This window comes from Chenopodium album, chromosome 9 (assembly GCF_948465745.1).
Source record: "Chenopodium album chromosome 9, dcCheAlbu1.1, whole genome shotgun sequence".
NCBI lineage: Eukaryota > Viridiplantae > Streptophyta > Magnoliopsida > Caryophyllales > Amaranthaceae > Chenopodium > Chenopodium album.
Window position 1 is genome coordinate 58541999 of NC_137842.1, and position 14184 is coordinate 58556182.

Consider the following 14184-nt stretch of genomic DNA (forward strand, 5'->3'; position numbering starts at 1 on the left):
AAAAAAGGTAAAATCTTTGTATAAAAAAAATGTTAAGACACTAATTCTAAAGGATGTCTACACTTATGATTTATGAAGGATTCTCTAGGCAAATTGTAAGGAAATAATATAGTGATCGAAAGAATGGAATAACTTCACGTGGAAAGCAACTTATACATCTAAAAGAAATCAAACAAAAACACTAGTTGATTAAAACACGTACAATATCTATAACATTAATTATTATTGATCATATGTTTGATAAAAAGGGGCAATTAGAGGAGTTGTCCACTTATTACGTATAATCATAAACTTATCAATTTCATATTTCAACCAGGAATGAACAAACTTACAAACATAATTACATACACTTATACTTAATTAACAAGTACAAATTCATCATGCATGTTTAAATAATTTACACATGAATATGAAATTTTATAACAGAATTATTTCATTCAAAGGTCAAATTTAAGCCTTATAGCACTACAAATCAATAATTTTTTGGGAAATGGTCCATGGTTTGAGTGTATTAGAGTTGTACGCGAGTTGTTCATCATCGCAATCTTCACCTGCAAATTAAAATAATTATCTATCTCCTTGAATTGTAACTTCACTAATGTCAATTGACAATTGATCTTCTTGAACATCTACAACATATTAAACTTGTATGTTATTTAGTGAATAAACACGAATTCTATGATGAGTTGATTGCGAGAGCATAAGGTAATAATAACGTATGTAGTTTTCGAATAATAATGGAAATGAATATATATCAACATTACGTACCTTGTATTGATGAAGAGTTCATAGCCAACTCTGGACGACATTGTAGGTTGGTTGCTTGAGGATGGTGATAACCATTAACATCCATCCATAGATTAGAAGCTAGTAGTTGGTCCAACTTTTGATTATTTAGCATCACCTCATAATTAATCATATTAAGATGGTCATGTACCTTAAGCAGTTCTACTTCCATAAATTGTTGTTCTATTTTATGATTATAACATTGATCTTTAAGCTCCTTAATCTCTATTTTTGAAGATTCTAGCATTGTCTTAGTAAATTCTAATTCTTGATTAGCTAAGAATAATTGATTTTGTATCTTTTGCAATTCTAATTCCTTGACTTTATCTTCTTTTTTACATGAGGCTAGTATAACCTCAAGATCCTTTACATTTTTGTTTGACAACTCTAGTTCATTCTTAGTTGACCTTAACTCGAGACTAATTAAAGAATTTTCTTCTTCTACCCCCTTTAGTTTTCTTTCTAATTCTTGATTTTCTTCCTTCTTACACAAGGAAAGTTGAATCCCTAGTTCTTTTATGCTTTTCGTTGAAATTTCTAGCTCGATTTTAGTAGTTTGTAATTCAGAATTAACAGAAGAAAGTTGAGCTTTTGTTTTTTGTAAGTCTAATTCTAACTTTTGAGTTTTCTCTTTATAACTACAAATTTCATCCAAGAAATCCTCTTCACCTTTCTTATACGAATCCAACTCAATCTTGTAGAGTTCTAACTCAAAATCGACCAAAGCAACTCGTTCATATGCCTCTTGAATTTTGGCACCTAACTCATTTTGCTCCTTTTTACATGTTAAAACTTGTTCTTTAAGTTTCTCTACTTCTCCCATTGAAGCTTTCAAATTATCTTTTGTGGCTTGCATCTCAACCTCGATGGAAGAAACTTGATGGTTCAAAAGATCAATATTCTTATCTTTTTCATCAAGTTGTTTTTTAAGAGAATCATTGAGGGAATTTGGTATTATCACTCCAAAATGAGACCAATCAAAGATCACATTTTGAATTGGCCTATGACAAGCACTTCCTGATATAAGAAAATAACAAGCTCCTTCACAATTAACATATATAATTCCAGCCTTAGGCCTTAGAATTAGAGAATCATATAACTTACTCAACAAAGACTCTTTTATCTCCGTTCCATATACCATCAACTTGTCATTCCTAAGGTCTATAGAACGGATTACCTTTCGATCACCCTCTCCATTGATGTGCTCCATTCTATACTCGAATTTGTTGTTGTAAAATCGTGGGGTAATGAAAACATCTGGAGTTTCTTCTAAGTTGTAGGTAGTCATTTCTTGATTAAGAAACAATATTATTGGGTATGCTTGTTCTTATTGGTAATTAGGTAAACTAAAAAAAAAAAAAAAAAAAAAAAAAAAAAAGGTTTTGGTGTGAGGGTAATGAGAATCGATCCTAGGATCTCCTGGAATCGAAAAAAGCTCTTACCACTTGAGCTATCCTTCACTTTAAAAAGAAAAGGTGATTACTTTTGATATAATGAGTTTAAGAAATTGAAGTCACAATCAAAGGTACGGATTATGTTCTTCAAAGAGAGGAAACAAAGGTTTGAAATGATTGGTTTGTTTAGTAATGTGTGATATTGATGAATAGGAAATTAATTGCTCAATTATATACAAGCTCCCATTTTAGAATTTATTTGAATAATCTTCTTTATTATTCTTTATGATGAATCTTCCCTTGAGCTTTAATTATTCCTTCACTTGTGCATCGGTTTTATGGAAGGTTAGATAGATGATGCAAAGTATATTCCTTTCAACAATGTACAACATAAGAAAAGAATAATCATCATCAATCAATCAATACTATATACTCAAAGACACACCAGCAATGACACGTGTCATCTCCTGGTGTGTCTTTAGTTTTTTTTTTCTTTTAAAAAAATAAAATTTTACAGAGTATATTAAACAAACAAAAACAAACAAATCTTATACAAAATAATTCCCTAATTTTATAAAATATAATTACTTAAAATAAAAAAGATTTGACATATCATTGACACAAATATTTATATAGCTATAAATAAAAAGTCTTGACATAATAATAAAAATATTTACATCATTTTATATCTAGCATATCTTTCGTATAATCCTTTATTTTGATCACAATTTGTCAATTATGTTAAACAAAAACAAACAAATCTTATACAAAATAATTCCCTAATTTTATAAAATATAATTACTTAAAATAAAAAATATTTGACATATCATTGACACAAATATTTATATAGCAATAAATAAAAAGTCTTAACATAATAATAAAATTATTTACATCATTTTATATCTACCATATCTTTCGTATAATCCTTTATTTTGATCACAATTTGTCAATTATGTTTTTAGATTTTTTTCGTTAATAAAAAACTAATTATAATGATAGTTTAATACTTCGCAATAGATATATATATACAAAGTAGAAAATTACCGTGCATGGCACGGGAACTAACCTAGTATTTGTACTAGTTACGAGTCTGAAGGTATAATGAAAACAAAGCCCTCACACAAAATAACTATAGGATAAGATTATGCCAATCACTTATTAGCTTTCTCTCTCTCTCTCTCTTTTATTTATTTTTTTATAATAATACATCAATCCATTAATGAAAAATCATACGACAGCTACAACAATAATCGAATTTAACAAATACATAATTTGAATCAAATAAAAATTTCCTTCATATTGACCATGCATCATATGCTAAGTATATATGCAATTTGTGTTTGTATAATGATATAGTTATAACTAGCATAGTGCCCGTGCGATGCACGGTTTATAAATCAAATTATTAAACCTGTAGGAAAAATAAAAATAAAAACAAAGGTAATTCATTTATATTAAAGGACTTGGTTACTAATGATCAATAAAAAAAATTAAAGGAACGTAATTTGAACAGTATTTTATGTTATTTGAATTTCTTTTAAGTTTTTATAATGTTATTTTATTAATTGAAAATAATTGAATAATACTCCACATAGCTATATAAGAAGTGGACTAATTTATTTATATCTCCCGTTGAGAAAAAACTAAAATTTTCTTATCATACCATCCACATCAGTATCTACAATCAATCTAATATATACATGTTTTATTTACCCGAACATATCCTCATTAAATCTATAGACACAATAATAACCTTATATTTGACCTACCAGAACATATATTTTCCTAAGTTAAGCATTGTGCCAAAAACTATATATTATATAATAGTCATATATATAACCAACAGCTGATTAAATATAGTATACAACACAAATACTTCGTATATAGGTATGGATACTGATAATTTTATATAAATAAAATATACGGTGTATATATTACTAAGATTTATCCCTACCTTAATTATAAATGGTTAACAAAACTCTTATAATAGTGCATGGACATTTATATATCTAAAAATGTTCTTTTTACATATATTTTCCACCATTTAATTTTAAAAGCCTTAAAATTGTCTCATGAATTCGCTAAATTGATTTAAAAGGTTATGTTTATTTCAATATTTAAATCCATTTACTATTTTCATTTCCTTTAGTTTAAATTTTGGGAAATTCTACATGGTGCCCTCATGGTTTCCATTTTTCTACGTGGAAGACGAAGTTTTTTCCAACTCTCTAAAGTGGCCCCAAGGTTTTGAAGTATTATGCATAGTGCCCATTTTTTGATTTTTTGGCTAACTTTTTTAGCTTTTGGTTAGCCATAAGTAAAAATAAAATAAAAAAAAATATTTAAAAAGAAAAAAAATAAAGAAAACCACCAACCACCAGCCAGCCACCCACAGTAGCCGGCGCGCCTAACCCCCTTCCCCACTGCCCCCCAACGCCGGCGCGCCTAACCCCTTTTTCCTCGACGGCGCCGGCGTGAATCGAAAACCCTACTCCCTCGGCGTCAGCAAGCCACCCCAACTTCCCTCCCTTCCCCTTCCCTAACCAATCTCGTAACCCCAACCCCCACCAATCAAAAACCCCTAAAAGAAGCCGAAAAATTCCGACTGCCCCTCCTCACACACACGAAACCCTAGCGTTGACTTTTTAGAGGTGTGGGGGAGGGGTGGCCGAACTTTTTCGGCCAATTTTTGGGGTTTTCGAAGGGTGGAGGTTGGGGCTTTGGGTTACGGGTTTGGCCTGTTTATGGTCGTCGGGTTACGGTGGTTGGGGAAGGGAGGGTGGTCGAGGTGGCGCCGGCAGTGGGGTTTGGCTAGAGGCTAGGTGGGTGGGGGTTGGGGTTGTGGATGGTGGACGTGGTGGTGGGAGGGTGGTCGTGGGTTTGGGTTTTTTTTTTTTAAATTTCCTTTTTTTTTATTGTTTTAAAATATAATTTAATTATTTTTTAATAAAAAAAACAAAGGCTAACTATTTTAATTGTAAAGGTTAGCCAAAAACCTAAAAAATGGGCACTATGCATAATACTTCAAAACCTTGGGGCCACTTTAGAGAGTTGGAAAAAACTTCGTCTTCCACGTAGAAAAATGGAAACCATGAGGCCACCATGTAGAATTTCCCTTAAATTTTTCTATTTAGAATTTATTAGACTATTAGGTTTCAAGATCGAAGTCAATATCTTTTTACCGTACAATCACTAAATCAAAGTCGTTCAACTAAAGTTTTGGACATTGCATAGCTACACAACATCCAACACATTTAATGATTACATGCAAATAATTTTAATAAAACTACGCATTCGATATAAGTTATTAAACAATTTAACTATATATACATTTTGATAGGTTTATATCTTTCTTGTTAACAAAAATTTACAAATGTTATTATTATATTTTGAAAAAAAATTTAGACTTTGGAGTTTTGTATAAGATAGATAAAGGATAAGTTAATTCCCGTCATATATGCATTGAGTTTTGGGTGTTCTATCCGGTTCACCCTTTGGGCTAATCCAAATTTGAGGATCTGTTCTAGGCTATTAGGTTCCACTCCCCTTCCGATTGTTGTTGCAAGGGAGTGAACACAGGTCCTCCCTACCAAGTGTAGTCTCAATCACCACTACACCAACAACCAAACACTTGGTATGGAAGACACGTGTTATAAAATATTATATTATATACATATACTTTTTTATATTATATAAAATATTATATTATATACATATACTTTTTTATATTATAAAAAATATTATATTATATACACATAATATTATAGTTAAAAGTATTATTATGTACACAAAATTTAAAATAAATCGGTGTACAATAATTACTGTACATCCATTATCAAGATAGCCTAAAGTGATTAAAAGTTACCCCTAAAATGAATAAAAGTTACCTCCTATATGCATAAAAGTAACCCAATACAAATAAAAGTTATATACGATTTATTAATAAAGAATCACATTTTAAATGACTAAAAATCAATTATTAATGACTTAATGTAATTACATTAGCTTTATAAAACTTTTCATGTTGTCTATTTATATAAAAATTATATTATGTTTAAAGTTACCCAAAAAAAGACAAAAAGTTACCCTAAAATTAGCTAAAAGTTACCCTTATACTGCTCGATGTACACTAATATTAGTGTAAACTGGGTGTATACAAAAGTTTTCCTATTATGTATAAAACAACATAAATTATTGCACATGATTGTTGTATATCTAGTACAGTACATGAGCAATGCACGGTTTTTAAATCAAAATGTTAGTTTTTCTAAAAAAAATTTAAGTGATAGCATTGTCAAAACGAATATTACAATTTGAAACACGAGTAATAGTTATAATACATTTTATATTTATCCCTTTTCCGTCAAATGTCTAATTCAATTTAACGTTTATTCTTCTTGTTTAGATTGGTTATTGGTTCAGTTTTTATTTTTTTTTTATTTTTTTTATGCAAGAAAAACAAAAGGTCATTGTAAAAGACATTGTATAGAAAATGAAAGGCCGATTAAAATTAAATTTATGTTCAAGATTATGTATTTTTTTCCAAGACAACATTTCGGCTCAGCATTCAGTATTTGTCAAGGAATACAACAAACGATAAAAGTAATTTTTACACTATTTTGTATCTTTATCAAAAACTTTTGTATTCATCCGATTACTTGAATTGAATTTAGGATAACTTGTAGGCTATTTTGGGTAACTTTTATCAATAAAGCATAAATAACTTTCATTCATTACAGGGTAGCTTTTATGATAGGTGCACAATATTTTATTGTACATCTGATTTTTTTAAATGTTTGTATTGATTTCATAATTAACGTCAAACTAAATTCTATCGATTTTATTTAATTTTCTTAAAAAAAAAAAACAATATTAGCCTTTCAAAATACGAAAAAATTGTTTTCTTAATTATGCCACTTTAATCATATTGCTTCAAATTAGTTATTATTCTTTAACTTGACTATAAATGAAGATTGGAAAGACTTTATTTGTAGTATTGAAAAGTATATATTTATTATAAAAAAATTAAATCAATATTTATGTTAGGAAATCATGAAAATCTTATGCATGTATAGAAACTTGCTTTTATTGTTTGAAGTTTAACAAAAATAACTATGCTTGAATATGTAAACAGTAATTATATAGATATATTTTATACTTAAGATAAGCCAATGAGAGAGTGACATTTGTCATCCTCACATTGAGGCGCTTGTCTTTTAGTTTAATACTAGCATAGTGCCCGTGCGATGCACAGTTTATAAATCAAACTATTAAACCCGTAGGAAAAATAAAAATAAAAACAAAGGTAATTCATTTACTGTTAAAGGACTTGGTTACTAATGGTCAATAAAAAAAAATTAAAGGAACGTTATTTGAATAGTATTTTATGTTATTTGAATTTCTTTTAATTTTTATAATGTTATTTTATTAATTGAAAAATAATTGAATAATACTCCACATAGCTATATAAGAAGTGGACTCATTTATTTATATCTCCCGTTGAGAAAAAACTAAAATTTTCTTATCATACCATTCGCATCAGTAGCTACAATCAATCTAATATATACATGTTTTATTTACCCGTCACACTCATTAAATCTATAGACACAATAATAACCTTATATTTGACCTACCAGAACATATATTTTCCTAAGTTAAGCATTGTGCCAAAAACTATATATTATATAATAGTCATATATATAACCAACAACTGATTAAATATAGTATACAACACAAATACTTCGTATGTAGGTATGGATACTGATAATTTTATATAAATAAAATATACATAGTTGTAGACACCCATTTGTGTCTCTCCAAAACCAAACCCGGTGATGAGTACCTTTCACGTCGAATCATAATCGAATGAAACGAAAGTGTGGAAAGGTCTAGTGTAGCGGAAAGTTTTATTTCTTTTCTTTTCTCCCTGTTTTGGAAAACTTTATTTTAAGAAAATAGCCAATCCAGTTTGGTTGGTCCTTGATATGGGTCCAATAGTAGTGTAGTTGGATGGGGCTTGCAAAGACCTTTCCAACGATATATTATAAGCCCAATTCCGATGAATATTGAGGAAGTTATGGCCAATTTACTAAACTGGGCCCGGTTTGAGCTTTATGTACGGCCCAATGATCTAGGGGAGGGCCTAATGTGATTTATCATTCCTAATGCAATTAGGAATGGTTTTGGTCTTCTAGAATCTTCTAGAAGGTTCTTTTCATTCCTAATTCAATTAGCATTGATAAGTTGACTTTTCAGAGTTTTAATCAAGATCAAATAGCATTTTCGAAGAAATTATATTATTTTATCTTCCAGTACGGGAAATTTATCAGATTTTCGAAAACGCGTTGAAATCCAGTTTGGCGTCCAACCCCAGGCCTTGGCGCCTGGAACCAGGCTTGGCGCCTGGCGCTAGCCACCGGTGCCTGGCGCCAGCTAGCCAGGGTTGGCGCCAATCCTGTTTTGCGATCGTCAGACTCTGTTTTGTTAAATTATCTTTTTTGGCTGATTTTCTCTATAAATATCGTATCAAAAACTCCGTTTTCATTCACCAATTCTCACGAATTCTTTTCATCTACAATCATTCATCATCTACATCTCTCATTCATCAATTCTCATACATTAATTCTTTAGCATTCTTTTCTTTTTTAAATTCTTTCTTGCTTTTTCATACAAAATTCCGCATTCACAAGATCTAGAAACACCTAGCCATATTCGAAGTTGCCTTCGCCCTAGACGTGAAAGGTTTTAATTTCTGAGGGTTTGGTCCCAAATCTCTCTTTCAATTATTTAATTTAATTGTTTTGATTATTATTTTCCTTGAAGTTACTAACGTGTGTATTTTGTTATTAGAAAGAGGTACGAGGCATCAAAGTAAGTGCTTTAATTGATTTAATTGATATTATGATGTAGAAATCATGTTTATATTGTTATTATGATATTCCTAGTATCATGTCTAGGGTAATTTTAATATTAAATATGATTCTTACGATGCTTCCTATGCTCTTCCTAATATTTATGATTGTTAGTATCATGTTAGGGCTAAAGATTTGATTTTTATTGCTTAGTGAAATGCTAGGGTTTGTTATTAATCTTGTTAGTATCATGCCTAGGATCTTGCTATTTTTATTATGCCTTAATATTAACATGAACATGATTATGATTATAATTGTTATAATTTATGATGATTATGAATATTATTATTATTATTATTATTATTATTATTATTATTATTATTATTATTATTATTATTATTATTATTATTATTATTATTATTATTATTTTGATAATGATTATTTTATTTATGATTATTATTGTTTTGATTATGATTATAATTTTATGATGATTATAGTTATTATTCATGATATTGATTATTTTTATGTTGCTTGCTTATTATTTATTGCTTGATCACCTTTTATACATGTTTAAAGGGAATTTTGGTACTTGTAATCACGCTTATATAAGATAATTAATAATCTTGTTTAGGGTTAATTGTGATTATAATTCAAGTGATCGCCAATAATAGATTTATTTGTGCAATAAATTCAACCAACATAGATTAAACAGGTTTAGGGTTAATCCTATTGATTGCATGTTAGTCAGAAAGCGCACATGAATACGATCAGAATAAAGTAGAGGCCTATTATTAGGGCAGGTTCAATCTCTTTTAGGTTGGATTTGTACCTTCATCCCCGAACCCTTATTTGGTTCATGACCTTATGGAGTTGACGATCTCTTGGATCGTTAAGGGGTGTAACCTTCACCTCGTGAACGGTTTACAAGTTCCTTAAAAACTTGTTGGCGACTCTTTTGCTCTATCTTCTTCCCTTTTGGACGCCACCGTACTTTAGTGTATGATCACATTGGGGTTCAAACTAGTGGGATTTAAAGGCTTGAAATTATTCCCTACAGTTTTTGGCGACTCCGCTGGAGAGGATTTCTATTTTAATTCCTGAATTTGTTTCGACAATGATTTAGAATGAGTGGATGAGACTCGAAAAGTTCTAAGTATTTCATGTGCGTAATTTTGATTAACATTATTGTCATATGCATAAAAAGGTTCTCATTGGAAAGACTATCCGTAATGAGTCAAAAACATAGGATTTTACACGTAGGAAATTTGAGAAATGTCTTTCACAACTAGGACTGAAATAACACAACGCGAAACTGGAAGATTTTATCGAGCACAGAAAGCTGCTGAGGCATGTGGGAAGTAGCGTCAGGGGCCAGAGCTTGGCGCCAAACTTTTAGCCGTAGCGCCAAACGCCAGTATTGGCGCCAGGTGCTACAGTTAAAAGTTGGCGCCAGTCTCTGTTTGCTGGCGCCAATTTCCCCCAATACCGAGCCAGAAATATGCTTTCTAATTTCGACCGGTTTTTCGTATTGTTTGCTCGATCCTACTTCATGATTGAATTTCTTCTCACTTTTCTGAAACCCATATGTGTTCTACATATGGACATAACCCTCTGGGAATTCATGCTCCATCTACCCGATTGAACGCTCCGTGCAACAAAGGGTACATCCGAGATGTTGAATTCACCAAACCATGGAAGCGAGTTTTTTCTAAAACTCGCGGTGTCCCATCCACTCGCGCCAACCCTTCACAGTTAGGCTTCCGCGCGGTGCATCCGGACAATTAACCATGGACCCTATTTGACTAAACCATATCCCGAACTTTAGAGAACTAGAGCCATGGTTAGGTTGCAAACTCATTGCATCATATTGTGCCTACTTGACTAATTGTGCATTATTTGTTGTGCATATATATTCTATGTTTCTCTTAACCGTTTGTTGATTTGTGTTGAGACTAAAATTAATGACTTAAAGAACTTTGCCTAATTAATTAATTAATTTGAGTCAATAAAGTCTTTTTTTTTTTAATCGGAATTGACCTAGTACGACTTTAGGCATACCCCAGTTGACTAATAATACCGAAAACAGTCCCAGACCGAAGCTCTAATATTGGCGCCAAAGTCTGAGCTGTAGCGCCACATTATAGTGTGTAGCGCCAGGAATTAACTAAATTGTCTGGCGCCAACCACCATAGTGTGACGCCAGTCCTGTCGCTTGGCCAACAGTTCGGATTATTTGTCGAGTCATCACCTAATGTCTAATTAATCAGTTTTCTGTTTAATTCGGTTAATTTTGCTAACAATAGTGCTTAATTGAATCAATGTTCGAGTTTAGGCACTAAGTCCCATGGTCTTACACAAGAGTCCAAGCATATCACTTACACTCAATGCACACACCAATACACATGTTTTGACCATGATTAAGAGAGTCTTGTGTGCGCGCCTTTTTTCGTCATTTTGTTTACGGGGGTAAGTCGGATATTAATCCTCCAATAAATAATAATACTTAGTTCCCTAAAAATATGTACATTATTGTTGCCAAAAATATGCATACTTTTTTTTTAAAAAAAAAAACCATAAAGTCAAGTTGATTCGAGTCAAGTAATTAAAACGCAAATTGGCTTAATTTAAAGCGCGTGGTCAAGAAAGGAAGGACGATTAATCAAAGATAACCTCTTCGTACAAGTCCAACTTTTCGACAAACCTATAGCCCGCAAGAGGAAAGCAAGATTTATAATGGCAACTCAAGAAGAAGTCAATGACCTCAAGAACCAACTGGCTACTGTAACTGAGACACTGAAGCTTCTCGCACTTAAGATCGATGATCCCGTGAAACAACAACAAATGGACCTCATGCAAGAGAGCCTAAGCAAGTTGTCCAGCGACTACAAGTTTCAAGAACTCACATCCCAAGGGGTCTCGGTGGATAAAGATCTTCTTCCGCAGAAGTTCAGCGCCAACGACATCCCAAAATTTAGGGCAATTGACAACCCTTACTTCCACTTAAGAGCATTTGAAACAATAATGAGTATCAAGGGTATCGATAAGAAAGTCTTCCCTTCTCTGTTCTCACTATCTCTCGAGACTGTTTGCCAACAATGGTTCTTTTCTCTCGAAAAAGAAAAGACCTCCACATGGGAATCCATAGCAAACGCTTTCGTTGATAGGTACAAATGCAACATTCAAGTCGAAACTGACCATAGAGAACTTGAAATCCTCAAACAGAAAGAGAATGAAGGCTTCACTTCTTTCTTTAACAAGTGGAGAGAAACCTCAGCTAAAATGATCGAGGTACCAAGTGAAAAAGAGTCCGTGAGACTGTTCATTAAAAATCTCCAAGAAAAATATTTCAAACATCTTAAATATCAAAATAACCTTCATACCTTTTAAAGTTGTTTATGATATTGGGATCAATATTGAAGATGACTTGGTTAAATCTAAAGCTGCTAACAATAGCTCCAATAGTGGCTGGAAAGGAAAGTAGAACGACAATCCTTCTTCTTCCAAAACCGCCCACTCAAATAATGTTAGCATTTTTAATCTAGGAGAAGTCCTCGCAATGAACAACCAAGGACAAAGGAAACCATTTAGGAGGAACTTCACTCCTATTGGCATGAGTTATGACACCGCATTTGATCGATTAAATGCAAAAGGTCTTATAACTCCCATTGGACCATTCGGGGATCCACCAGTTGAGAAGAGGTCGGCTAACTGGAACCCCAACGCACATTGCAAATATCACCAAGGTAGGGGTCATTCTACTGAAAGCTGTTGGAAGCTTAAGGAAGCTATCCAAGACCTAATTGACAGCAACAAATTGCCGTTTCCCCCTGCCAGTAAGAAGCCAAGTATTGACAATGCACCTCTAGCTCATACTTTGGCTATCTCCGATGAAGAAAACGAAGTTGACCCCTCATCTCTCATTAAGCCTGTCAAAGCAACCAATGTCGAAGAAGGGGGAGAAGAGATCTTTTTCAACGTCAGGGATAATCTTCCAGAACCAGCAAACAAGGAAGACATACAATTGCTCACACTGTCTATGAGGGAGGCATCGTAACTATTACGTGAAGCTCTCAAAGTTATGAACGAACTCCACAAGAAATATGATGAACCTCCATGTCCAAAGGATAAACCTAAAAGAGAATTCACACCCATAGGAATGACCTACGATGCTACTTTTGATCGTCTCTATGATCAAAGACTAATCAAACCTATTGGTCCAACAGAGGATCCAACACCAGAAAAGCGATCTCCAAGATGGGATCCCAAATCCTACTGCAAGTACCATCAAGGAAATGGTCATACCACAAATGAATGCTACAGGTTTCAAAACCTCATTCAAGATCTTGTGGAAGCTAATAAGATCTCTTTACCTCTAGCTAGCAAGGGAACGACTTATGAGGCAAAGTATTTTCCCTTACAAGTCACCGAAAAACCCAAGAAGAGCAATAGAGTTTACACTCCAATTGGGATCCCATATGCACAAATGTTCGAAATGGTCTCCGAGAGTGGCAAGGTCAAACCTCTCGAACCGAGACCATTTGAATCATTAAAAAGGACAGATAGATATTACTGTCAGTACCATCAGTCAGGGGGGCACACCATAGAAAACTGTTTCAAATTCAAGGATTTGGTGCAGAAAATGATTGATGAAAAGGAATTAATCCAAGTTCAACAAGAAGAGGACATAACTGTTAATGGAGTATGGGACAGTGATGAAGAAGATGTCTACCTAAAGGACATAGTAGGACCTTCACCTTCTGTATCATACACCACAGACGACATTTGGGTTGAAGAAGATTCATCAATAGACGTCCTCACAAGATCCGGGAGAATGCAACTTCCCGTTTCAACACAACCTATGCCTACTGTACAACAAGTTCCCATACCTATCATCGAAGACAACGACATCGTTAAACAGTTTAAGAAGACAAAAGTTGAGATGAATTTATGGAAGCTCCTGGCAACATCTCGAGAACATAGGTTGGCTGTAATGAATGCCTTGGATAAAATCGGGATAGATTCTGACACCACTCCTGAGGGACTAGCTAACTTCCTCACAAGTGACCTCCCTAGTCCGATTAATCTAATCACCTTCTCCGATAAAGATTTACCCCCAGAAGGTGACAAACACTACAAGGCGTTAAACCTCACGG

General features: G+C 32.8%; 1 protein-coding gene across 1 annotated transcript; it reads right to left on the bottom strand.

Moving 5' to 3' along the window:
- Positions 1 to 318: 318 nt before the first annotated feature.
- On the bottom strand, positions 319 to 2358 carry LOC145559965 (uncharacterized). Its single transcript, XM_081621229.1, has 2 exons — positions 769 to 2358; positions 319 to 629 (listed from the first exon to the last, which is right to left on the bottom strand). The coding sequence occupies exons 1-2, from the start codon at positions 2072 to 2074 to the stop codon at positions 568 to 570; spliced, it is 1368 nt and encodes a 455-aa protein (XP_081477355.1). The 5' UTR covers positions 2075 to 2358; the 3' UTR covers positions 319 to 567.
- Between the last annotated feature and the right edge of the window lie 11826 nt (positions 2359 to 14184).